The sequence below is a fragment of the Carcharhinus amblyrhynchos genome, chromosome 1, assembly GCF_965287045.1.
Source record: "Carcharhinus amblyrhynchos chromosome 1, sCarAmb.v2.hapA, whole genome shotgun sequence".
Classification (NCBI taxonomy): Eukaryota; Metazoa; Chordata; class Chondrichthyes; order Carcharhiniformes; family Carcharhinidae; genus Carcharhinus; species Carcharhinus amblyrhynchos.
Genome location: NC_137324.1, coordinates 72913677 through 72940427, shown reverse-complemented (window position 1 = coordinate 72940427; position 26751 = coordinate 72913677). Strand labels below are relative to the sequence as shown.

The 26751-nt window shown below is 39.6% G+C and overlaps 1 protein-coding gene across 7 annotated transcripts in view; it reads left to right on the top strand.

Annotated features, from left to right (window-relative positions):
* The window catches only part of pcm1 (pericentriolar material 1), a 139965-nt gene that overhangs the window by 74514 nt on the left and 38700 nt on the right, over positions 1 to 26751 (top strand). For all 7 annotated transcript variants that reach the window (XM_080186843.1, XM_080186817.1, XM_080186860.1 and 4 more), the window contains 9 exons: positions 2691 to 2910; positions 4813 to 4958; positions 10210 to 10397; positions 12242 to 12419; positions 17024 to 17379; positions 19625 to 19786; positions 23818 to 23874; positions 25112 to 25284; positions 25366 to 25500. In XM_080186843.1, coding sequence (XP_080042969.1) covers positions 2691 to 2910; positions 4813 to 4958; positions 10210 to 10397; positions 12242 to 12419; positions 17024 to 17379; positions 19625 to 19786; positions 23818 to 23874; positions 25112 to 25284; positions 25366 to 25500 — 1615 coding nt within the window. The remainder of the gene's footprint in view (positions 1 to 2690; positions 2911 to 4812; positions 4959 to 10209; positions 10398 to 12241; positions 12420 to 17023; positions 17380 to 19624; positions 19787 to 23817; positions 23875 to 25111; positions 25285 to 25365; positions 25501 to 26751) is intronic.

Here is a 26751-nt window from a genome sequence, read left to right as displayed (position 1 = left end):
TGTCTTCATGAGAGTAGAGAAGAACCTATATTCCTACAATCCAGTGAAGCAGAAAAAATATTTTTAATCTATACTGAACTGCTTTTTAGCACTTCAGGTTGTAAATGGAATGATAGTTCAATAAAATGTGTAAATGCTGCAATTTTATGATGTTGGTATAGAAGAGCAAATTGTTCCAGTTTTCGTGTTGGCGGCAGTATTTTGCACAGTGTGCCAACCAAATATGATATTTATTTTCTGCAGGGAATTTTTCAAAATTCATGGTTTCTTAATACCCTGTCTTAAGCTTCCTAGGTATAATATTGTCTTTAATTCTGTAGTATATGCTAAAAGCAGCATAATACACAATGGTCTAATAAAAAAAGTTGAGTGAATAGGTTAAAGGGCCAAGTGTGGTATGAGCTCTTGGAATGTTTTCAAGATAACAAAAGCAGTATGTTTCCAGTCCAGTGAGAGGGCAGGCACTGTTAGGCTTGGTCCTGGGGAATGAGTTGGCCCAAGTGGATCTTTTCAGTGCGAGTGTATTTAGGAGACAGTGGCTACTGTGTCATACATAAGGTTTAGGCTGGCCATGGAAAAGGACAAGGAGCAATCCAGAGCAGAGATAATTATTTTTGGGGAGAACCAATTTTGATGGGATGAGAATGATCTGAGTTGAGTGTGTTGGAACCGAGATGGGGGCTCAATAATGGGCTGCCTCAAATAAAAGGTATTGCACGCAATGTCAAGATATACCCCTTGAAGGGGAATGGTAAGACAAATAAATCCAGAGTGCCCTGGATGATGAGGGAGATGGCAGTGAAGATGAAAAGGAAGAAGTGCATTAATGACAGATGTCACGTAGAAAATACAATGATGAATCATGCTGAATCTTATGTCAGCATATAGTTAATAAAAGAGTGTAAAAGAGAGAGTAAGGCTGATGAGGAATAAAAAGGGGGAAGTGCATGTGAACATAAGAACATAAGAACATAAGAAATAGGAGCAGGAGTAGGCCATCTAGCCCTTCGAGCCTGCCCCGCCATTCAATAAGATCATGGCTGATCTGTTGTGGCTCAGTTCCACTTTCCCACCCTCTCCCCATAACCCTTAATCCCCTCTCTTATCAAAAACCCATCAACCCGCTTCTTAAAAATATTTAGCGAGGCAGCCTCCACCACTTCAACGGGCAGAGAATTCCAGAGATTCACCACCCTTTGAGTGAAGAAGTTCCAAAATAGCAGAGCTATTAAATGAGTACTTTGTAACTTTCTTCACAAAAGAAGAAGGTGCTACCCAAGCCAAAGTGAGAAAAAAGGTAACTGGTGCATCTAAGGATTTATAATTGAGGACAAGGAGGTGTTGAAAGGCTGTCTTTATTGAAAAGTGATATAGTGCCAGAACCAATGAGATGTTTTCAAGGGAAGTGGCACCAGTGATAATTTGTCAGTCTTCCTTAGGACTAAGTAGTGCCGGGGCAGGGCTTTGACTGGCGTTGCTGGGGAGTGGCATGTGGTGGAGGAGAGAATTGGGGCTGGGGTTGCAAAAGATAGTGAGAGACTGACAATTGGGCAGTTGAGGAGGGCACCACCACCGATCAGCACCCCCTCCCCCCACCTCCCTAAGGAGGGCCTGCCCCATCGGCACTGCCCAGTCGGCAGTGGGTACTTCTCTCAGCACAGGAGAGACTCTCGGGCCCAGACACTACCATCCTGGGCTTGCTAATCATATGGAAATGACGATTTCCATATGGTAATGAACTCCACACCAATTTCTGGCACAGGGCTGATTAAATGGGATAAAAGGACCAGGGACACTTACGATTGGCCAGATGCCGGTTGCAATTGCTGCTACAGGCCTCCTGCTAATGTTTTCCGGCCCTCTGCTGCTTGAGTAGGTTCAAATTGCATGGTTCAAATTGAGGGTATAACAAATACGTTTCACCATCCATCTGCAACGACACTTGGGGAAATTGGATGACAATCAGAACAAAATCCACTGAGCTAGTGTCACTTGTTTTGAACTCAATACTTCTGTCTTTAGATTGGTGTTCTGTCTAAATGATGCACTACAATAAAGTTAATTTGGCAGCTACTCCAGTTCTCGGGCCTCTATCATGAAGAACATGAGCAACAATGTCAAGGGAATGCCATCATCTGCAGTTTCTTTTAGAAGTCACCCATCATTCTGACTTGGACATATTTCTTTATCACCATTGTATCAGTGTCCTGAAATTCCAGTACCACTATTGGATTACGATTGCCATGGAAATTACAGCAATTCATTGACATAGGGTTACAATTCTTCCTAATAATCAGTCCTTTCAGATACCAAAGCTGACACCCCTAATTAAGTTTCCTAATTCCAGGTTTGGTTTCAGCAAGTTTACTTATGATTGCACAGCTACAAGTTAGTGCTGATTCATGTGTATAAATAATTTGGACTCTAGTCTAAATTTGTGCTTTGGTGCAACATCTAATTTGGGGGTCAGAGAGGGGTAGATAGAAAAGTGGAGATTATGATCAGATCAGCTGTGATCTTCTCAAATGACAGCAGGATTGAAGGGCCAAATTGCCATCTCCTGTTCCTTATTCCTATGTTCATATGTATGCTTATATGATGTGGTGACTGTTTTGCCTGTTGACTGGACCATTCAACTCAATTAAGCTGTTTGATACATAATATACTTCTCCTGTCTATCATTTTCATAGGTGGAAGGATAAGCGGACATGTTCTGTAGATGGGAACTATCGTCCATTCCCTAAAAACAAACAGCAGAATGTTGGTATGCGTCGGCAGGAAAACCTGCGCTGGGCAGCTGATCTTTCCTATGTGGAAGAGAGAGAACACTGGCAAGAACAAATAAACCAACTGACAAGGCAATTAGAATTCAGCACAAACATGTGCCAGACCTTGATGCAGGACCAGCAGGTAGGAAGTATTTTTGGAAGGTCTTGCATATCCATCCCTCTTTTAACACCTCTCTGCCACTGCCTGAGAAGAGTGCACAGCTTTTGCATGCAACTGCTTTGCTGTTGATTGATTAAGAATATGTCATATGAGCACTCTGCATCTTGTCATTGTCAGATGTGTGCAGATTGAAAGTAATTCAACAAAGCTGGGGTTAGCCTTCTTGGGAGAAAAAATGTCCCTTGTGTGGTTCAGAATCGGGAAGAATTTAGTCGAAATTTGCTGATGGGCAAATATAATATGTCATTTGTTGTGGTGTAGTGTTAAGTAATATATTTTGTGAGGAGGAACAATAAATGGGAGTATACCTAGGATGGAGAAAGCTAGCACGAGGGGGCACGGCTTTAAATTAAGGGGGGGGTAGTTATAGGACTGATGTCAGGGGTAGGTTCTTTACCCAGAGGGTGGTGAGGGACTGGAATGCCCTGCCAGCTGCAGTTGTAAATGCGCCTAGTTTGGGGGCGTTTAAGAGATCTGTGGATAGGTTTATGGACGAAATGGGATTGGTTTAGATTAGTGGGTTAGTGTTGTTTTTTTTAAAAAAGCTGGTCGGCGCAACATCATGGGCCGAAGGGCCTGTTCTGCGCTGTAATGTTCTATGTTCTATGTTCTATACACTCAGTGGAAAAGCACTGAAGTTTGTGGAGGATTGAAAAATACAATTCCTTGGAAGACTGAACAGGTAGATTAAAACATAAAGGTAAACACTGAGCTTTAAAAAGAGAGCCTTGTGCACAGAAACATCTCAAGGCAATAGTTAGGCCTCAGTTAGCATTGTGTTCTGTGGCAGTAAACTTCAACTGCAAATCCACCAGAATGAGACATTAAAGTTACGTGGAGAGTGGAGAAGCTGGGCCAATTTCTATTGCAGTATAATGTGACGATTTCAAAGAGGTTTTTAAGAGAGGAATTTTTTGAAGGTTTGTCTAGTTCAAGTTCAGAGGTTGGGCCTTCAAATTGAAATAGCCACCAAAAGGAGTGAAGTTCAGACAAATTTTTCCAAGTAGAAGGTTATTAGAGCATGGATTACTTGACCACAGGGCATAGTTGAGACAGAGAAAAATGTGTAATTGGATTTCACATTTCCATCACAAAAAAGACAATGAGATCTATTTCAGACTGCTCATGGTGGAAATCTGCTATACTCTAAACTGTGATTCTGAAAGATTTTGTTGCCATGACTACCAAATTAGAAGGTAAGTACCAGGTTATATTTGGTGAAGAGATAAGCAAGAATTAAAGTTCAGAATGTGGGTCTCTTTCAAAAGATCATTTGAGGGATTTAATTTTCTGCTTAAGTATTCATATTCAGTTAAACCAAAAGTTTCATTTAATAGTTTAATGAAAACTTTTTGAATGGGGAACGATCAGTTTTGATCCACTGCTGCCTTGCTGAGAAAATCAGTGCCTTGCTTCTCTAAATATATACAGTCCTGAAAGAATTTAATTGCAGTAGAATGATCCAGCTTTGATCTAAAGCTTACAAACATTACTCAGGATAATTCATATTGCAGATTATTTTTTCATGTCAAATCAATTACTGTTTTGATGTGTTATCAGAAGTGCTGTGAAACTGTCAAGGGCCAATGTGAGTTTTAACCAAATATACATGCATTTGTAGGCAATTTGGCAAACAGCATTATTCCTACTCTTATCTGTGATTTTTTTTTGTCCAGGAAAATTTGCATTGAAGATTTTTGGTTGTGTACACTATTCCAATAGTTTGCTTTACTGATGGAACTTGAGTTGCATCATAAACATGTTAGATTGTAGAAGGTAGTTTTGTTTATGAAATATGTTTTACTGAAGTTTAATTCTGTGCTATTTTGCGTAGTTATAAATAAACTTTTTATTTCTATGCAGGCACTTTCGTATCTTCTGCAGACATTCCTTACTGGCCCTTACAGTGTGATGCCTAGCAATGTTGGATCACCACAGGTGCATATCATTATGCACCAATTAAACCAGTGTTACACGCAGTTGGCTTGGCAACAGAACCATGTGCAAAGGTGTTTTTTTAATTATTTGCAAGTATTGAAATTGCAATTATTTGAAATTGGTAGTTACTGGAAAAATAAGTGGCAATTTGGGGAAAACAGTAAATTTTGTAAAATATATCCACGCTGTGCTGATTTATAGATCTTAGAAAAATGGTTTTCCAGGTGAGTTACTTTAGGGTACAGTGGTGTTGTTTTTCTTTATTCTTTCATATGGACATGGGTGTCACTGGCAAGGCCAGCATTTGTTTGTCTGTCCCTAACTATCCTTGAACTGAGTGGGTTGTTAGGCCTTTACAGAAGGCATTTAAGAGTTAGTCACATTGCTGCAAGTCTGGAATCATATGCAGACCAGACCAAGTAAGGATGGCAGGTTTCTTTCACTAAAGGACATTAGTGAATCAGATGGGTTTTTCTGCCAACCAGTAGTGTCATGGTCCCCGTGACTGAGATTAGTTTTATGTTTCACTTTTTTTAATTGACTTCAAGTTCTACCAACTTGTGGTCTATGTCCCTAAAGCATTAGATTGGGTTACTGGATTACTAGTCCAGTGACATTACCGTTACACCACCATTTCATCTATGATACACTAGCAATCCAGAGGATGAGTGTCCTGGTAATTTGTGGGCCAGCATATGAGCTTCTTAATTGTTGTAAAAAAATAAATCACCGCTGCCTTTCAGGGAAGGAAAGTCTGGCCTGCAAATGGCTTCAGTGTCACATTTGCATTGTTGATCCTTAATTGTCTCTGAAATGGCCCAGCCAATCACACAGTTATAAATGATGAATAGAGTGAAATAAAAGGACAGGCACAACACCAACAACTACTATTGCAGAAGGTCGAGGGACATGGAATTGGGGGTAGGGTGTTAGCGTGGATAGAGGATTGGTTGTCAAATAGGAGGCAGAGAGTGGGGGTCAACGGGTGCTATTCGGATTGGCGGATGGTGACTAGTGGAGTGCCCCAGGGGTCGGTGCTGGGGCCTCAGCTTTTTACCATTTATATAGATGATCTGGAGGAGGGAACCGAGTGTAGGATGTCGAAATTTGCTGATGACACCAAGATTGGGGGAACGGCAAATTGTGCGGAGGGTGTGGAGAGTCTACAGAAGGATCTAGATAGGCTGGGCGAATGGGCCAGGAAATGGCAAATGGAATTTAATGTTGGCAAGTGTGAGGTGGTCCACTTTGGTAGGAAGAATGGTAGGAAGGACTATTACTTACGTGGCGAAAAACTGCAGCAGGCGACGGTGCAGAGGGACCTCGGGGTCCTTGTGCATGAGTCGCAAAAACCCAGCTTGCAGGTGCAGCAGGTGGTCAGGAAGGCGAATGGGATGCTGGCCTTCATAGCGAGGGGGATTGAATATAAAAGTAGGGAGGTCTTGCTGCAGCTGTATAGGGCATTGGTGAGGCCGCAGCTGGAGTACTGTGTGCAGTTTTGGGCGCCGCACCTGCGCAAAGATATTTTGGCCTTGGAGGGAGTGCAGAGGAGGTTTACTAGGCTGATACCGGAGTTGAGGGGGTTGAGCTATGAGGAGAGGCTGAATAAACTGGGCTTGTACTCGTTAGAGTTTAGAAGAATGAGGGGAGATCTCATTGAGACGTATAAGATGATGAATGGGATGGATAGGATAGAGGTGGAGAGACTCTTCCCGCTCAAAAAAGACAGTAGGACTAGGGGGCACAGCCTCAAGATAAAAGGGGGGCGGTTTAGAACGGAGTTGAGGAGGAACTTCTTCACTCAAAGGGTGGTGAATCTCTGGAATTCTCTGCCCGTTGAAGTGGTGGAGGCTGCCTCACTAAATATTTTTACGACGCGGGTTGATGGGTTTTTGATAAGAGAGGGGATTAAGGGTTATGGGGAGAGGGCGGGAAAGTGGAACTAAGCAGCGACAGATCAGCCATGATCTTATTGAATGGCGGGGCAGGCTCGAAGGGCTAGATGGCCTACTCCTGCTCCTATTTCTTATGTTATTATGTACTTTTATATTTGTAAAGTACCTTTGACATAAAAGTTACATCGTAGGAAAACAAAATATGACACCAAGTCACATCAGAAGATTTTAGATGGGCAAAACCTTCGTCAAAGGGGTAAGTTTTAAGGCTTGTGTGAAAGGAATAAAACAAAGTGGAGAGATATCGGGAAGGCATTCCAGACCTCAGTACTTGGTTACCCAAAAATCTATTAATCTCAGCCTCGAATACACTCAATGACAGCTTCTGCAGATTGAGAACTCCAATAATTCACAACTTTTCAATTGAGGTAATTTCTGTTCATCTCAGTGCTTATGGCCAATTCTTTATTCTGAGACCAAGACACTATATGCTAAAAGCCCAGTCAGAGGGGACACTTCCTCAGAATCTACTTTAATCCACTGAAGAAATGTTACATGTTTCAATTAGTCGATATGTTTCTGATTCTTCCAAACTCCTGAGGATATAGCATATTGTCATAGAAAGATCAACTCATCCCAGAAATCAGCCTAGTGAAGCTTTGTTGTAATCCTTCTAGGGCAAATGTGTCTTCCTTTAGGTAAGCTGACCAAAATTTCACACAGTATTGCAAGTTAATCTCAATTGCTTGCTGTATCTGCATCATAACTTGTTGCGGTTCATGCACAAGGACATCCAGGTCTCCATGGATGCTCACACTTCCCAGTCTCTCACCATTCAAAACATATTTTGCTCTTCACATTTAGCAGATGAAAGGTAATGTGGCTATGTTGCCTACTCACTCAACTTGTCCACGTCCATATTTGCATCCTCCTCACTGTTTATTTTCCAAACTAACTTTGTACAATGTCCAAATTTGTTAATGACACACTCGGTTTCCTTATAGAAGATAGAAAAACTACAGCACAAACAGGCCCTTCAGCCCACAAATTGCACTGAACATATCTCTACCTACTAGACTTACTTATAACTCTCAGTCTTACTAAGTCCCATGTACTCATCCAGAAGTCTCTTAAAAAACCCTATCGAATCCACCTCCACCACCACCGCCGGCAGCCGATTCCAAGCACCCACCACCCTTTGAGTGAAAAACTTACCCCTGACATCTCCTCTGTACCTACTCCCCAGCACCCTAAACCTGTGTCCTCTTATGGCAGCCATTTCAGCCCTGGGAAAAAGCCTCTGAGAATCCACCTGATCAATACCTTTCAACATCTTATACACCTCTATCAAGTCATCTCTCATCCTTTGTCTCTCCAAGGAGAAAAGACTGAGCTCTCTCAACCTATCCTCATAAGGCAAGCCACCCAATCCAGGCAACAAACATCCTTGTAAATCTCTTCTGCTCCCTTTCAGTTGCTTCCACATCATTCCTGTAATGAGGCGACCAGAACTGAGCATAGTAACTATGTAATTAGTATAGATTGTAGCTAGCTGAGACCCCTAACATTGATCCTGTGTTACCCTAGTTACAGCCCGACTACTTGACAAATGTTTATTTATATTTTCTGTCAGTTAACTAATCCTCAGTCCATACAAATTCATTACGCTAAACTTATGAGTCTTAATTTTATTTAATAACCCTTTGTGTGGCACCTTATTAAGTGCATTTACACCACAAGTGCACTACAGCAATGAGATCCACCATACACGCTGTATATTCAAAAAGCCTCTAACTCTGTTAACTTGTGGCCATTCAAAACACTACTGTCTGTGCCCTAAATCAGGGCTAGCCACTAACTAAGCCAAGTTGTTCCAAAAAGCTGTGTCAGCATTCATCCTTTGTGCAGAGGTTTGTTTAGATGTTTTTAATCCAAAAAAAGCAGGACAAATCTCACCTAACCACTTTTCACCCTATTGGACTCCACTTGGTATCTGTAATAGATAGCACCAGCCATCTATAGACAAACCTGCTGTCCACTTAATTTGTGTTCTGTTGGGAATATTTGGTTCTGACACCTTATTACTGACTTGATCCAGATAATGGAAGCCAGAGGTGGGAGGTGAAAGTTCCCTTTGATGCCAAAGCAGCATTTGACCAAATATGGCATTGGGGAGCCCCAGCAGAACTAAGGTCCATGGGGATCTAAGGACAATGGAAAAGTAATGACTAAAACTTTCCAAACTCACAAGTCAGTCTACTGTTTTAAACTCCAGCCTGCAAACATCTAAGTAGGACTCCAGGCTGATCAACAATGTGTATCAAATCTAAGTCTCCTTGAACTCTTTCTTTAGTGGATTCTGGCAGTGCTTGGGTGGGGCCAGGAGTTGGGTCCATGGTTGGCTAGTTTGGTTGCTGTGCACTGTGTGCCCTTGAAATATTGGGCCCCGATACTCGCTTTTCTAAGTTGCTGAGGCTGTCCACCAGCAGTAAGTTGTGGGACCTGATACTTGAATTTTTTTTTTCAAATCCTAGGGTATATGATGGAGAAAGTTGCCGTCGCTGTCGACAGATTCAATGATCCTTTTCCCAGACACCGTCAGCCTTTGCCAATTTCCTAGAAAAATCTCATCCAATGAGTGACTTTCCAATCTAGCCTTATGGTTCAGTTATGGGCAATGAATTTTTTTTACAATGTAATTTCAGGTTAAATGTGAGAAACCTTAGGTGTCAGTATGGATGTGGTTTCTCATTAAATGTATGGAAACTTCCATTCGTACTCCATAGACTTAATCTCGCGTACTTGTTTTAGTACTACTGCTTTTTAATGGATCATGACATATACTTTGAGAACATTTACTTATGTAAAGTTGGGAAACTATGTAATGAGTATTGCACCAAACAATGTGTGGGTTAGCATTTTTTTGCCTCCTCTTCCTCCTTTCCAACCTGCCTTCCTACCACAAATTTGGAGCATAATTTTTTTGTGCATGAAATTTTCACGGCAGAGCAAGAGTCCGTTTTTAGTTTCTATTAAATTGATTTTGGTATGGTTTTGATACTGCTGGCTCTTGGTGTAACCATTTAATGCAGCAAAACCTGACAAAATATGCCAAAATCATGAAAGCCTATCAAATGGATGAACATTTTTTAGACCATATCTTCCCAACAACTTATGAAATTACTGCCAACTGAAAAATCCAACATGAAAACAGCTGTTACTGCCTAAAGTTGAAGTGGATTTGCACACGTTTTTGTATTTCTTCCTTTTCTTGGCTAATGAACATCGAAGAATAATCTAATGATAATGTAACCAAAACTCTGAGTGCTTCTTTGTCTAAGCTTGTGGATACCTAAAGAGATGATATAAGCTGATTTTTTTTGTATCAGTAAATACAGAATATTTGTTTATTTCTGTAACTTTGCAGGCTAAAGCAGATGCTGAATGACCTTCTCCATCAACAACAGCAAGACAAAAAGCCAGAAAATCAGAGAGATAGCAGTGTACCACCACCTTCTCCAAGCAATTTTGTCTTCCCTTCATTTAGCTTTCCGTCCCCATCTTTAAATCCATTAAGCATGTCACGACTTCCAAATTGCTCTCCTTTTGTTCATGGTAAGTGCTGCTATTTGTAGAAATTGTTGCCCTTGTATTGACTAAATTCCATATCGTATGATGCAAATGAGAAAACAATTTTTGAATAACTTAATCAAATACTCATGAGTGTTGGATCTATTTTAATTTATAGCAATTTGATTATTTTCCTAAGTTAGTTATATTCAGCAGTTTACTGTCAATCCTTGTGTTCCGTACGGTTTTGTACATCGCAACAAACCCTGTTCTGTTCATCTTGAACATTGTACTCAAAACAAGTTTTCTTTTATTTAATTATTTGAATTAAATAGAGTTTCTAATGTTTTAGCTTGTATGACTTGAGGAGGTTAACATTGCAAATTATTAACAGCTGGCTTTATGCTGAGGAAACTAGTTTGCTTAAAATTGGCTTAAATACTGTATATGAATGAATTTCATCAATTATTAATTTAGATGCTAGGTGTAGTATTCTAGAAGGGTCTGACATTCTATTTCTCAAGAAATGTGCATTTTTATGCCACCTTGAAACTGATTGCATCATGCCATGACTAGAGAGGATGTAGGTTTAGATTGTTTCACCTTATTCTTAGGAGAAGATGCAGTGAAAAAGTGATGACATTATGAGCTTGATTTTACCATTTTGAGTCTAAGTGCTGAATCTGGGCATGATTCAGATTTGACTTGTGAACCTGTTCTCTGGTGCACCCATACACAGTTGGCCTGAAAAAAAGTCATGAATCTGAATCGTGCTGTGGGCAGGGCTTATCATGCTCAAAACACTGCTGCTGATTGGAGCCTTCAACTGTGCATGCGCAGTGGAAAAAAATTGGAAAACGCTCTCCTGCAACACTGCTCCTGGGCCGCATAAAGCGGCCTGCGAGCGATGGCCCCCACATGCATCGCCCCACCCCCACAACATAACTGTCCCTCTTATCAAGTGGCAGCAGATCCCCCATTCCCCTGCCCACACAACCAGAGATCCATTTGGCCCACCCCCATCCCCCACCACCACCAATCTGAGTTAGAGACTCGCCAGAAGCTCTGACCTTGCCTTTTCAGAAGCTGGAGAGCCCGAAATAGACCTTTGCTAAGCATGTCTGTTTTGCGCCGAATCTGGACAGGTAAAGAGAGAAATGCAGGCAAGTTTGGGTATCCAGCCTATTAAGTCAATTTAAATGCATACAAATGCATTTAAATTGACATCATGCCCGTTTCAGGTGCGGTCCCAATCGCATCCATTTTTGGGCCTTGGTAAAGGGGGAATTGATGCAGGCGTGGATCGTGCTATTTGCTTCATGCCCAACTTTACCAAGTTTTCGTGCCTGAAAATGGGCACAATGCAATGGCAAAATTGGGCTCTATGATTCTAGTTTTCTCTCATTTTACAAGTGGCTGGTGTGTCTGTCCTTGCAGCAGTTCAAAAAGATTCAGTGCTTGAGATATTTTGGATTTGAGAAGTACAGGGTAAATGTAAATATTTTGATTCATGTATTGTTCAAAAATGTGATTATTATCCAGACAATATGTCATAAAAATCACTATCTTGTATTAGTTTCTCACTCTTTTGCTCAAGCCACTTCTTGCCAACCTTCCATAACTAAAATGTGACTATGCAAGAGGCTCATATTTTGGGTAGGATAGCACTGGGTGGTCATTCTATCAGGGAATGCTTTTGATAAGTTCAGTACAATTGAATATCTAAACCTTTTTTAAAGTTGTAGTTCTGAAATTTTATTTATGACCTAGATGATAATATTGAGCTGAGAAACTATTTAGCAATCAACAGATATTGTATTTTGATTATTCATTCAGAAGCTGCACATGCAGTTAACTTTACTAATTAATTTGTCTTTTATCAAATGCAGGTTTTAACCTTAACCCAATATTCCCTCCTGGGTTTAGTGATCTGTCTCAAAATGTCAGTGTCCAAAGCAATGAACAACAACCACTTGTAACCGAACACAGCATCTCTGGAAAAACAGAATACTTGGCCTTCCCAAAGCCATTTGAAAGTAATTCTCCAAAATGCAGAGAGAACAAGTGGTATGTACAGTGTTTTCAGTTTGCAATAAGGGGTCTTGCTGCTTTCACTTGATAAAAATGCTTTTGTTTTCCTTGTAGTTTGCTAGATTTGCTATTTAACTGAGAAATTATTTGCTAGCACATTAGCAATATGTTTCTAATTTTTTTTTTGAGAAGAGTAAAAGCAAGGATATGTTGTTTCTTGCTGCGTACCTCTATTTTCTCTTTGCTTTAAAAAAAAGTGAAGAAAACATTCCCTTAGTTTTCTTCAACTACTGGAAGACTATTTTGCCGGAGGGTGGGACTTATAATTTTTATATCTAGGTCAGCAAACCCATGAGTGGGCAAACTTGAGATATAGGTTGGTATGTTCAAATTGCTATTTTATATGTTTTAAATATTTTGGAGGAATATTGATATAATTGAATATATGCAGTCTCAGGAGGAGGTTTAAGAAGATTACCAAAACTTATGGCCTTTGAGTGAAAGTATTTTCAAGCAATCACCAGTTATATCCTTCAACTTTCCTTTGTAGGAGATTGGAAATGGCAGCAATTTGTATTTGTATAGTGCCTTTAATGTTGCAAGATGTCCCACGGTACTTTACAGGAGTGTTATCAAACAAATTTAAGGCAATTGGCAATGTACTTGCTATTGTAAGGTTTAGGGTTTTGAGATATAAAACCCTTCAAATTAAAACAAACTCTAAGATCTGACTTTTGAAATCTCTAACACTAGAGTCCTCAGTTGTACTTGACCTACAAAGTGCAAATGGGTACTATTTATGAATCAAGTAGAATTTACTAAGCAAGATTTTGCATATACTTAACAAGCAATGAAAACAACATAGAAGTTTTCATTTTTCAAGATCCCAGAAAATCTTGATGTTGTCAGCACAGGCAATGTCCTCCTCCTTTGTCTTTGTCTTTGGAGTGATGTTGAACTGTGTTCAAAAGAGTCAGACCCCAGCAGTTGTGGTATCCCAGTGCCAACAAGAATTATGATTTTTCAGCATGGTATCATAACCTGGAGTTTGACCCGTGGCAAGCAAATCAATAGCTTTGTTAGGCATCTTCACTCGGGGTTCAATATCCTGCACTGGAATGACAGTAAGGCTTCCAAACTGCTTAGATTAGAGGTGTCTGAACTTTCTCATGAGGATCCATGTTTCAATTTTTTTCTCACTCCAGGGCAGGTGAGCCAATTTCATAAAGATGAGGCATCAGAAATGTATTTTGTTATTCACCAAAACAACAAAAGATGTGTTTTAGAGTTATAGAGGTTTACAGCATAGAAACAGGCCCTTTGGTCCAACTTGTCCATGCTGCCCTTATTTTGAGTTATCAATTGCCCGCATTTGGCCCATACCCCACTATACCCATCTTACCCATGTAACTGTCTAAATTCTTTTTAAAAGACAAAATTGTATCCACCTCTACTACTACTTCTGGCAGCTTGTTCCAGACCCTCACCACCCTCTGTGTGAAATAATTTCCTCCCTGGATATTTTTGTATCTCTCCCCTCTCACCTTAAACCTACGCCCTCTAGTTTTAGATGCCCCTATCTTTGGGAAAAGATATTGACTATCTAGCTGATCTGTGCCTCTCTTTATTTTATAAACCTCTATAAGGTCACCCCTCAGCCTTCTATGCTCCAGAGAAAAAAGTCCCAGCGTATCTAGCTTCTTCTTATATCTGAAACCATCAAATCCTAGTAGCATCCTAGTAAATCTTTTCTTCATTCTTTCTAGTTTAATAATATCTTCTATAATATGGTGACCAGAACTGTACACAGTATTCTAAGTGTGGCCTTACCAATGTCTTGTACAACTTCAACAAGACGTCCCAACTCCTGTATTCAATGTTCTGACCAATAAAAACAAGCATGTTGAATGTCTTCTTCACCACTCTCCACCTGTGACTCCACTTTCAAGGAGCAATGAACATGTACGCCTAGATCCCTTTGTTCTGTAACTCTCCCCAACGCCCTACCATTAAGTGTGTAGGTCCTGCCCTGGCCCAATCTACCAAAATGCATCACCTCACATTTATCTAAACTAAACTCCATGTGCCATTCGTCAGCCCACTGGCCTAATTGATCAAGATCCCGTTACAACTGGAGATAACTTTCTTCACTGTCCACTATGCCACCAACCTTGGTGTCATCTGCAAACTTACTAACCATTGCCTCCTATATACTCATCCAAATCATTAATATAAATGACAAATAACAGTGACCCTAGCACTGATCCCTGAGGCACACCGCTGGCCACACACCTCCAGTTTGAAAAACAACCCTCCACAACCACCCTCTGGCTTCTGTCAATTTAGCCACCTCATTGTGGGTCCCATGAGATTTTAACCTTATGCAACAGCCTACTATGCGGTCCCTTGTCAAAAGCCTTGCTGAAGTCCATATAGACAACATCAACTGCACTGTCCTCATCTACTTTCTTGGTTATCCAACAACCTCCCATGCGGTAACTTGTCAAAGGCCTTGCTAAAGTCCATGTTGACAACTCAACTGCAGTGCCCTTATCTACCTTCTTAGTTAGCCCTTCAAAAAACTCAATCAAATTTGAGAGACATGATTTTCCACTCACAAAAGCCATGTTGCCTGTCCCTAAATGCCTGTATACTCTGTCTCTCAAAACACCTTCCAACAACTTATCCAGCACAGATGTGAGGCTTGCTGGCCTGCAGTTCCCAGGCTTTTCCTGTTTTTTAACAAAACAGCTTCATATGAGAAATCTACTTTATTAGTTTACTTTCTCTTCACTATATTGAGGACTAGTTTAGTAAGATAATCTGGTTCGTAGCTGCAAGAGGTAGTAAGTGATTCCTAGATGATCTGACATTGCTAAGCTAATCGGCCACCATGCATTTGATTTGCATCTCGTTCACCAACGCACGCATAATCCAGAATGATGTCTTTCTGCGAGCAACTCAGATTATCCACTCCCAAAGCATTGACTGAGACTCTGGGATTCCTTCCCTTAAACTTAACATCTTTTAAGATTGGACATAAGGATGCAAAGGGACATGGATAGATTAAGTGAGTGGGCACATATCTGGCAAATGGAGTATAATGTGGGAAAATTGTTCATTTTGGCAGGATGAATAAAAAATATACTTGTTATCTAAATGGCAGGATATTGTAGAAACCTGAGATTCAAAGTGATGTAGATGTTTAGTGCACGAGTCATAAAAGGCAAATATGCAGTTACAGCAATAATTAGGAGAGCTAATAGAAGGTTTTAATTTATTGTGAGAGGAATTAATTACTAAAATAGGCAGAATAGGCTTAAGTCGCACAGGGCACTGGTGTGAGCACATCTGTGTACAATACTAGTCTACTCATTTAAGGAAAGATGTAAGTGCATGAGAAGCAGTTCAAATAAAGTTTACCAGACTAATACCAGGAATCGGCAGGTTGGCTAATACAAAGGAACGGGACCAATTTTATGCATATTGGAAGTAGAAGGTAGCCACATGGGGGAAAAAAATGTGGTTCATTTGAGGAATAGAGTGGGGTCTGATCTAGGGAACCAACAGGTGTGTTCTGCTGCAGACTTATATGCCAACTAATGGTCCCAAAGTCTCCAGATTGACATTGTGAATGGACGACTTTTATGGTGTCCAGAATGTGATATTGTGTCTGTTCTCAACCCTTGAAAGGGTGGCGCAGAAAGGAACCCTCACAACAATTAAGCATTTGAAATAATACTTGACTTTCCATAGCATACAAGGCTAAAGACCGAATGCTGGAAAATGGGGTTAGAATAGATTGCTGCTTCATTGCAGACACTGGGTTGAAGGCCTTTTTCTGTGCTGTAAAATACTATGACTCTCTGCAGCAATGATGACATTGATATGAGGATACCATTGCTGCTTTGATTGAGAATCAGTCACTTCAGGGTTGGTGTCCTCACCCTAGTACATACCAGGAATTACTCTGTATTAGTCATCACTATGGTAGGCATGCATTTTGTGAATGCTTTTCAGAGTATCATGCCTAATCATAATCGGCTGATGGCTATGCCCTGACCTTGGATGTTTCCCGAAATGTGGCATAGTTTGTTTTGAAAGAAGGTGTTACTTAATGCTTGTGTCGCAACAAATTACAAGTTGACTCTGTCTATTCTCATTTCTGTTTCTCAGTTCATGATGTGTGAGGTGAGAGTGCCATGCTTCATGGTCTGCACCCACTCTTGCATTGAAATACCCCAGTATGTAAAAATGTTCTGATTGGGGATTCTGCTGATGGCAGTTTCAAGCTCCTCGTAGAACTTCGTCTTTCACCTTTGTCGTGGAGCACAACATAAGAGCACAGACATCATATGGTTAACTGACCCAATTTGAGTTGAGAAGCTGGTGAAAAAGAACATATTCTAAATCATGCTGAATAATAATTATTCAATAATTTTACAGGGTACAGCATTTATAGATCATGTATAGCAAAAAGTTCAATTATACAGAATAAATGCTCAAGAAACTTGTTAGAATTCACTTCACCATATTGCATTTTGTTCCAAGCTGACTGTCGCTTTAAATCAATATAGTATTTTTTCAATAACATGTCTGCTGGTTGTACTGATTTAGCTATATTTATTTTATATGAAAAGGATCCAAAAGCAGGCTAAGGATGAGAGAGAGCAGAGTGAATTGATGTGGCTGAATGATTCAAAAGATGAATTTAGACAATCGCCTAGACAAATGCAACCACCCACATCTTTACCACAAATGAGGTTAAACAATCCAAAGCAACAAACACAATACAAAAATCGGAAAAATTTTGAAGAATCATCCCTGGAAAGTTTTAGTAGTATACCGGATCCAGTTGATCCTACCACTGTAACAAAAACATTTAAATCCAGAAAAGCATGTGCACAAGCCAGTCTTGCTTCCAAGGACAAAACTCCAAAGGGAAAATGTAAAAAGACCTATCTACTTCAGAAAAATCACCAAGAAATTAGTGCAGGTATGATTTTTTGCTCTAGTTTATTTGTTAAGTACTCATGTGAATTCATTTTTTTAAAAAAACCCTGATTACTCAGGACGACAGGTTGATTATCAGTTGTATATTATGGTAATGTCATTTATAAAAATGATTATAAATTATGGAATTGGAAACAAAATATGCATTCCATTAGATTTGGAATCCAATATGGGAAAGTAGATCTTTGGCATGTAACTAAATAACTAACCCGGGATCAGTAACGTTGAAAGTCTGCTTCTTGCTGTGGCATTTGGTTTTATTATGTTCCCTCTGTAGGTGCTTTACACTTTTATTTGTCCTTATTCGAAGAGTAGTTTGTGTGTGGCTGGTTCCTGCATTTTTGTTTCAAAATTGCCCATTTTTCAGGTAGCAAAATCTTCGACCAGCTTGAAGTGGGTCAAAAACTACTACTGTGACAAATTTGCCAATTTATAAAATGGAATTACGATTTGGAAAAGAGATGCTACCATTCTGTGATTCAAGATACAATCTGTCACTGCAAGCATCTTATTTGTAATGGTGTTAACTATTGTTATAGGGCGAAAACTTCTTTAATTTCTAACAAAGCAATTTCAGCAAATTGATATTTAATTTTAAGAACATAAGAAATAGGAGCAGGAGTAGGCCATCTAGCCCTTCAAGCCTGCCCTGCCATTCAGTAAGACCATGGCTGATCTGAAGTGGATCAGTTCCACTTTCACGCTTTCTCCCCATAACCCTTAATTCCCTTGTCTATCAAAAACCTATCTACCCATGACTTAAATATATTTAGCGAGGTAGCCTCCACCACTTCAACGGGCAGAGAATTCCAGAGATTCACCACCCTTTGAGTGAACTCCTCAACTCTGATCTAAACTGCTCCCCCCCCAACTTATCTTGAGGCTGTGCCCTCTAGTCCTGCTATCCTTCCTAAGCAGGAAGAATCTCTCTACCTCTACCCTATCCATCCCCTTCATTATACGTCTCTATAAGATCCCCCCTCAGCCTTCTAAACTCCAACGAGTACAGACCCAGTCTATTTAGTCTCTCTTCATAGTCCAACCCCATCATCTCTGCTATCAGCCTAGTGAACCTCCTCTGCACTCCCTCCAAGGCCAATATATCCTTCCACAAGTACGACGACCAAAACTGCACACAGTACTCCAGCTGCAGCCTCACCAATACCTTGTACAGTTGCAGCAAGACCTCCCTACTTTTATATTCTATCCCCCTCGCTATAAAGGCCAACATTCCATTCGCCTTCTTGATCACCTGCTGCACCTGCAGATTGGGTTTTTGCGACTCGTGCACAAGGACCACTAGGTCCCTCTGCACCCCTCTTCCCCATCCTGTGAATTCTAAATGAATGTGACCATTCTTAAGATGAATGAATTGGACATTATAGTGTGACTTCTAAGTGAAGCTGCTTTGGATAGATTTTGTGCATCTGCATTTTGCACAACCAATGGCAAACCTAAAGGTTAATTCTTCTGAAGATGTTATATTCAACTTGAAACATTAACTCTTTTTCTCTCGCCACAAATGCTGCCAGACCTGCTGAGTATTTCCAGATTCTTTATTTTTTTAATCCTTAAATTTACTTGTTGGATGCATTGAGGTCATGTGTTCTGTCTTTTAATGCATCTTTCCAGTGACAGCAAGTTGACAAATATACTTGCAACTGGCGCCAGCTGCACACGTTATATGCATTGAGTCAGTGCCACATAGAACTAATGTAAAAACAATTGCTAATAATCTATTAGTATGTTGCATTTCATAATAGATTCTGAACCTTCTGTTTTCTGAAGGTGTTAACTGATAACCTGATATTCTGTTAGATTGAGATGAGAATTGCTATGTTACACAGCATTTCATAACTAATGGGATGAATTAGGTGGCAAATAACACTGGCAGTATCAGGCTGAACCCAGTAGTATTTGTACTAATATTTCGCAATTTACACTACAATTGGTGAGCATCAGTTTAACTAACGGTATGTTTTTAAGCGCACTAGATGTCTATTATAGATATTGAGGGTAAAATTACTCCCCGTAGTTGTAGAACTATCCCAGTGGCATTGACTTTTCAAATAGACTAGTTTTTCCAGGTAAATTGTAAAAGTGATAGGTAAGTTAACCCTCATTCTATGGAAATATTGCAGTTAAAGACTTGTGAGAAAATACTTTAAGTATGTGAATTAATATTTATTTTTCAAGTCTTGTTATTAAACTCAAGCACTTTCTGCTAGGTTTTGAATCTGCAAGCATTTCCAGTGCAAGTGAAAGTTGTAGAGAAAAAATCTGCCACTCCACACAGACAGAAGAATTTTTAAAACCTCAGACTTGTAGTACAACCAAAGATGAATTGGAGGAAAAGTCAAAACGAAAGAAATCAAGTGACCTGTCCTCTGGTATGTTATGATGGTGTTAGTTCATTTTTATTTTATCTATGCTGCCAATATACTGTAAAATTGAGATTCTGCGGTTAATGTGAAAATCTCTTGTCACTATAATAATAGCTTTCTGTGACAGCCACCACCAAATAATATCAATTACTATTGTAATAATTGGATATTAGCAATACCCAAGCTATTTTAAAACTAACTAGAATAATAAGTGAAGCATTTTGGATCAGATGCTTGAATACTAAAGCTGCTTAACCAGGGCAGATTCAAAATAATTTCTAAGCAAATTGGGGAAGTATCCCTTTTAAATTGCAGAATAATTTTCTGAGAATTTTGTGTGCATGTACCAAAATTTAGTGGTCTTTCCTGCCATTTGCACTTCCCGATCAATGACCACGTTGTTGCAAAGAGGAACAAATAAGTGGAACAGCATTAGAATACTTGTAGGCAATTATTTTAATTGAATTGTTCCAAGTGCAAATGTAACCACAAGATGGTGGCGTTAACATGGGAAACAGCATAATGCCTACCCTGTTGATGTATTCAATTTTAATGTAAATTAGTGTATTTTTAAAATGTGCAGTGTACAAATTTGGAATTTTACTTCTGAATATAGTCAATGTGGTATACAATTTCTTGGCAGAAACACGTGAAGCTGATTTATTATTTGTTGAAATGAATGACAAACAACCACTTGCTTCACTCAAAAATTCATACTGGTCTGAAATGTAAAGCAGAATAGTGACCCAGACATTTCAGTTAGTGGCAGCCTATGAAGTTCCAGCTAGTTCTGTGATACAGATTTTCCCTTTGACAACAGTTGTTTAAACCTGGTTCGAAGAAAAGGTAATAAGCAACCAAACCCCATTAAAGCATTTTCTCAACAAACCAGGAAATGAAAAGCAGTGAACCCGTTTAATTTTAAATTTCAGGTGGCAATAAATTTAGACCTTATTTGGAATAAGTTAGAAACCAAAATAATACTTTTAAAATATGTGCAATATTTAATCATATGGAGCATTTGAGATTGCATAAATAGAAAAATAGCTTTTAGGACCAACAAGAGTCTTTAACAGCAATTATGAAGTCAATAAATCATTAAAAACCAAATTGCATCCCATTCAACAAGACGTAACTTTTGCGAGGATTTTTACAGCAAGATGTAACAATTGTACAAGAGTGGAGATTCACATCAGTTAAATTACTGTACTGTAGAAAATGAAAGTAGACCTAGCACTTCATAGCCGTTATTATGTCTTTTCTTGGGAGGTTGGAGTATAAGTGACATATAATGATTGGCTAATGATTTTCATTTCCCTTGTGTGTCCCTTCTCAGTGAATCACTGCTTGGTTGGGATTGAAAATTATGTTAAGTTGCTGTCACCTTACTTTAAATCTTCCCTTTAAGATTACTAAATTTTGTCAGAAAGTGGCATCTTTTCATGTAACAGTTGAAAAACATCTCAATGTGGATTTTATTTGTAAACAGTTTATTTTACAGAAATACTCTTGTTTTAGACTTGAGCATCAAATTTGTTTAATTAAGATTGGGCTAAATTTAAATTCATTCATGAGACTTGGATGTTCATGGCTAGGTGCTTTCTCAGGAGGCTTGGAGCGTACTTGCAGTATATCCTATAGATTGGGTACACATTGCTACTGTTGTGTGCCAATAGTGGAGGGAGTGAATGTTGGTGGAAGGGATGCCAGTCAGGCCCAATGCTTTTGTCCTGGATGGTGGAGACCTTCTTGAGTGTTGTTAGAGCTACACTCATCCAGGCAAAGAGAGAGTGTTCCATCACACACCTGACTTGTGGCTTATGGACAGGCTTTGGGGAGTCAAGAGTGAGCTGCAGGATTTGTAGCTTCTGAGCAGCTTAGTATTGATATGGCTAACCCAGTTCAGTTTCTGGTTGATAGTAACTGCCAGGATGTTGGTAGTGGGCATTCAATGACGTTAATGCCATTGAATGTCATGGGGCAATGGTTATATTCTCTCTTGTTGGATATAGTTATTGTCTGCCACTTGTTATTTGCCACTTGTTAGCCCAAGACTGGGAATTTTTTGACATGGACTGCTTCAGTATCTGAGGAGTTGCAAATGGTGCTGAACATTGTGCAATCATCATGACCTTATGATGATGGATGGCCATTGATGAAGCAGCGAAAGATGGTTGGACCTTGGACACTACCTTGAAGAATTCCTGCAGTGATGTCCTGGAACTGACATGATTGATTCTCAACAACTACATCCATCCTTATTTGTGCTCAGCATGACTCCAACCAGCAGAGAGTTTTCCCCTTGATTCCCATTGCCTCAAACTTTGCTTGGGCTCCTTAATGCCATTCTTGGTAAAATGTTCCCTTGATACCAAGGGCAGTCACTGGCATCTCACCACTTGAGTTCAGCTTTTTTGTCAAAGGTTTGAACCTATGCTGTGATGAGGTCCGAAGTTGAGTAATCCTGGCAAAAACCAAACTGAGTGCCAGTGAAAAGGTTATTGTTAAGCAAGTGCCACTTGATTATGCTGTTGATGACCCTTTCCATCACTCGACAGATGTTCAAGAGTAGACTGATGCGGTGGTAATTGGTTGGAGTGTATTTGTCCTGCTTTTTGTGTACAGGACATACCGAGCAGTTTTCCACATTGCCTGTTGGTTGCCAATGTTGTAACTGTTCTGGAACAGTCTGGCTAGGGTTGCGGCAGGCTCTGGAGTACAAGTCAGTAGTAGTATCATGAGAATGTTGTGAAGACCCATAACCTTTGCAGTACACAGTGTCTTCAGCCATTTCTTGATATCATCTGAAGTGAATCGAATTGACTGAAGACTGGCATCTTTTAGAACCCTACAGTGCAGAAAGAGGCCCTTTAGCCCATCAAGTCTGCACCGACCACAATCCCACCCAGGCCCTACTCCCATATCCCTACATATTTTATCCACTAATCCCTCCAATTTAAGCATCTCAAGACACTACGGGACAATTGTAGCATGGCCAGTTAGCCTAACCCCCACATCTTTGGAGTGTGGGCGGAAACCGGAGCACCCGGAGGAAACCCACGCAGATACGAGGAGAACATGCAAACTCCACACAGACAGCGACCTGAGCCGGGAATTGAACCCAGGATCCTGGAGCTGTGAAGCAGCAGTGCTAACCACTGTGCTACCGTGCCGCCCCATGATACTGGAGTTTTCTAATGGAGATGGATCGTTCACACTGTATTCCTGGCTGAAGATTGCTGTTATAACTTGAGGTGAGTTCAGCAAGCACAGATCTGTAATTAATAAATAGCAACTTGGAATATAAATATCCAATTGAGAAAGTGTATTCAATCTTGCAGGCTTTTTAAAAATTCAATGGCTTGTTTAGAAGGTATCAAGAATCTGACACTTGGTATTGTTTTAGAATAGGGCTGTTGAGCTGCTTTATTTGGAGAATGGTCATGAACTGTCAGTGATGCAGTTCATAAATTTGTCTGTCTGAATTATCCTACCCTCCCGATAAAGAGGATGCTGTGCTTTGTTGAGAAGAATTTAATTCTGTATTTTAACATGGAATTTGTTGCTTCTTATTTGTCCCTGTTCATGAAATTAGTTAGATGTTGTGAATATTGTGATATCTTGTAATGTTGTTCATGTATTAAAAATAAGATCTAATTGATCTGTTTTGGGCAGCAGAAAACCAAGTGTTCAAGTATTTTTATTAATGAAGCAGTTTTTAATGCAAAAAATGTGCAGTCATTGATCTACTGGCACTAAATGTGTATTAACACTGGTACACTTCGTGGGATGCATTTCACCTAAAGTCAACCTAAAAGCTGTTACTTACTTTAGAAGTGCTTTGCTGCTGCAGCATTATTTTCAAAATGAGCATGAAATAGTTCCGTTTAATTTTGTGTGCATGCAATGTTTCTTGCTTTTTTGTTGAGGCTTCATTTCTCACTTTTAATCCCTTCTTACAATGCAGTAGATAATTTTCCCACTCATTACATTGTTCAGTACAGATTACTACCTGTCTCTGTCTCCCTTTCCTACAGCACACACGAGGGGAGCACTGCTCGAATCTAACAAAATTGCATGCAGTGAAGCACCAGGTAATGTACTGCACTCAGTGTTACTTTTAATCAGATAACTCTGAACAATATATTTATTTTTGGGCTTTTATTTTGAGCTGAGCTGTGTTGTGTTGTTTACTGTTTTTCTTAATTTGGCTGTCTCTAATTACTGTTAATATATTAAAGTCCAATTGTTTTATAACTGGGCTTTTCTCTGCAATTCAGTTAAATTAAATGATTTTTAAAAATGAGTCTGATTTAAATGAATTTCTATTTTTTGCTTGAGGTATTTAAGGAAGCAACAGAATTTAGCTTTAGACACCAAAGGTCATTATTAATGCTTGGGATGTGGAGGTCATGAAAAAAAAAACAGCACCAACTGCCCATACCCAGTTACTTTTGGAAAAATGGTGATGAGCTACTATTTTCAACCACTGCAGTACATGTGTTATTCCCACAATGCTGTTCAGTGGAAAGTTCTGGGATTTTGACTCAACAGTGTTAAAGAAACAACAATTAAACAATCAACAACTGTATTTGTTTATATAGCACCTTCCCAGGGCATTATCACAAGACAATTATCAAACAAAGCTGACACCGAGACATATGTAATTCGGGCAGAGGAGCAGAGGCTTGATTAAAGAAGTGGATTTTAAGAAGCAGCTTAAAGCAGGCAGAGCTATCGAGAAGGAATTCCTGAATGGCATGGTGGCACAGTGGTTGGCAGTGGTTCAATTCTGGCTTTAGGTGACTGTGTGGAGTTTGCATTTTCTGGCTGTGTCTGCGTGGGTTTTGTCCAGGTGCTGCTGTTTCCTCCTACAGTCTAAATATGTGTAGGTTGGGTGGATTGGTCATAATAAACTGCCCCTTAGTGTCCAAAGACATGTAGGTTAGATGAATTAGCCTTGGTAAATGCATGGGGTTGCAGGAATAGGGCGGGGAGGTGGGCCTGTGTAAAATGCTCTTTTGGAGATTTGGTGCAGACCCAGTAGGCTGAATGGGATTCTGTGTTGCTATAGATTTTAGCTTATAGCCCTGATGGCTAAAACAATGGCTGTGAATGATTGACTGATCAGGAGTGATCAACAGACCAGGATAAGTACTCACTGATGAAATATACTTGATAAAACTACAAAACATTCACTGAGCCTTTAACATTTCTTAATTTGAATGAAAAAGTTAGCATGTTAGATAATTAAGGTCTCTATTTCACGATCAATTTTTCAATATTGTTGTCTGCTGCTAATTTTTTTAAGTTCTGTTCTCTCTGTTACAGAAGCTGGGAGTGACTTTTCCCTCTTTGAAGCTCTACGTGATAATATCTATTCTGAGGTGGCAACTTTAATTTCTCAGAATGAATCACGACCCCATTTTCTCATTGAACTTTTCCACGAGCTCCAGTTGCTTAACACTGATTACCTTCGACAGCGAGCTCTTTATGCTTTACAGGTACTGGGCATCTAAATAGTTACTCTTACATCAAAAATATGTTCTTTTATTCTCTTTTAAAAACATTCCTTTGCAATACAGGACATAGTAACGAGGCATCTTTCAGAGAAGAGCTGTAAAGAAGGGGAGCATACTTTATCACGGAATTCTGCTGTATGGATGACATGTAATTCAGAACTTACTCCGAGTGAAAGCCTAGCTACAAGTGATGATGAGGTGAATATTTTGTGAGATACAAAACCAACTTTGCAAGGTTTGATTCAGAAATTTGTGTTGCATTAAAAAAGTCAAAAAATCTGACTGTGCCAATGTAGTTTTACTCTTGGTGCTAGCATGTTATTTCTCCCAGAATTTCATGTTGTTTTAACTGATGTCATGTGTAAGGGCAAATCTGTGGTGTGAATTGTACTTATATTGAAATCAGTATACTGCTCCTGATGTGTAGGACTTGCCTTCCTGGAGACAGCCACAAAGTATACTTGCCAGCTTCAGTGAAACCAGTTCCAATGAAGACTTTTCAGGAAACTTGTGAAGTTTGTTACATTCATCTTAACTGTTATGGAAGCTAGCACAACTGGTTATTTACAACAGGTTTCTGACAACCCTACAGCAGAAAACTTCTTTCCTCAGAGTGGTGAAAATGTGGGATCCACTGTCACAGGAAGATTTTTTCTCTTTATTCTTTCATGGAGAGCAGGCTTTACTGGCATGGCTAGCATCAATTGCCCACTCCTAATTGCCTTTGAGCTAAGTGGCTTGCCATGTCATTTCAAAGGGAAGTTTAGAGAGATGTAGGTCCAGAGTTTAGTAGCCCAAACCAATCAGGATTGAAAATTTCCTTTGTTAAATAACATTCGTAAAATCAGATGGATTTTCATGACAAATGACTTAGTCATGGTCAGCATTAGTGAGAACAGCTTTATATTCCAGATTAACTAATTGAATTAAAGTTCCACCAGTTTCCATGGTGGGATTTGAATTTTTGTCCTCAGGACTTGGGTTTAGGTCTCTGGATTACTAATCCAGTGACATTACTTCAATGTCGCCATCTCCCCAAGTTGGTTAAAACAAATAATATAGATGCATTAAGGTGAAGCTGCCAAGTGTATGATGAAAGGGATCAAAAGTTACAATGACATATTTAGATAAGGAAAGATGGGAAAAGGCTTGAGTGCAACATCAACTATTTGGGCTGAATCACCTGTTTTTGTGCTGTACGTCCTATGTAATATGTAAATTAGAAAAACATTGTAAAAATTCTGCCTATGTGACAAAAATTATTTTTGCCTTGTAGCTAGCTACGAAAGAATTAAATGGTAATAATGCAGAACAAAAATCCATATAAACAGTCAGGCTGACTACTTTCTATCATCTGTATTCAACACCCACTATCTAGAAGAAAAGGGAAAAAGTCAAAAACGAACTGAGATTTGACAAACATCCCAGAGTGTAAAACAAATAATCAAG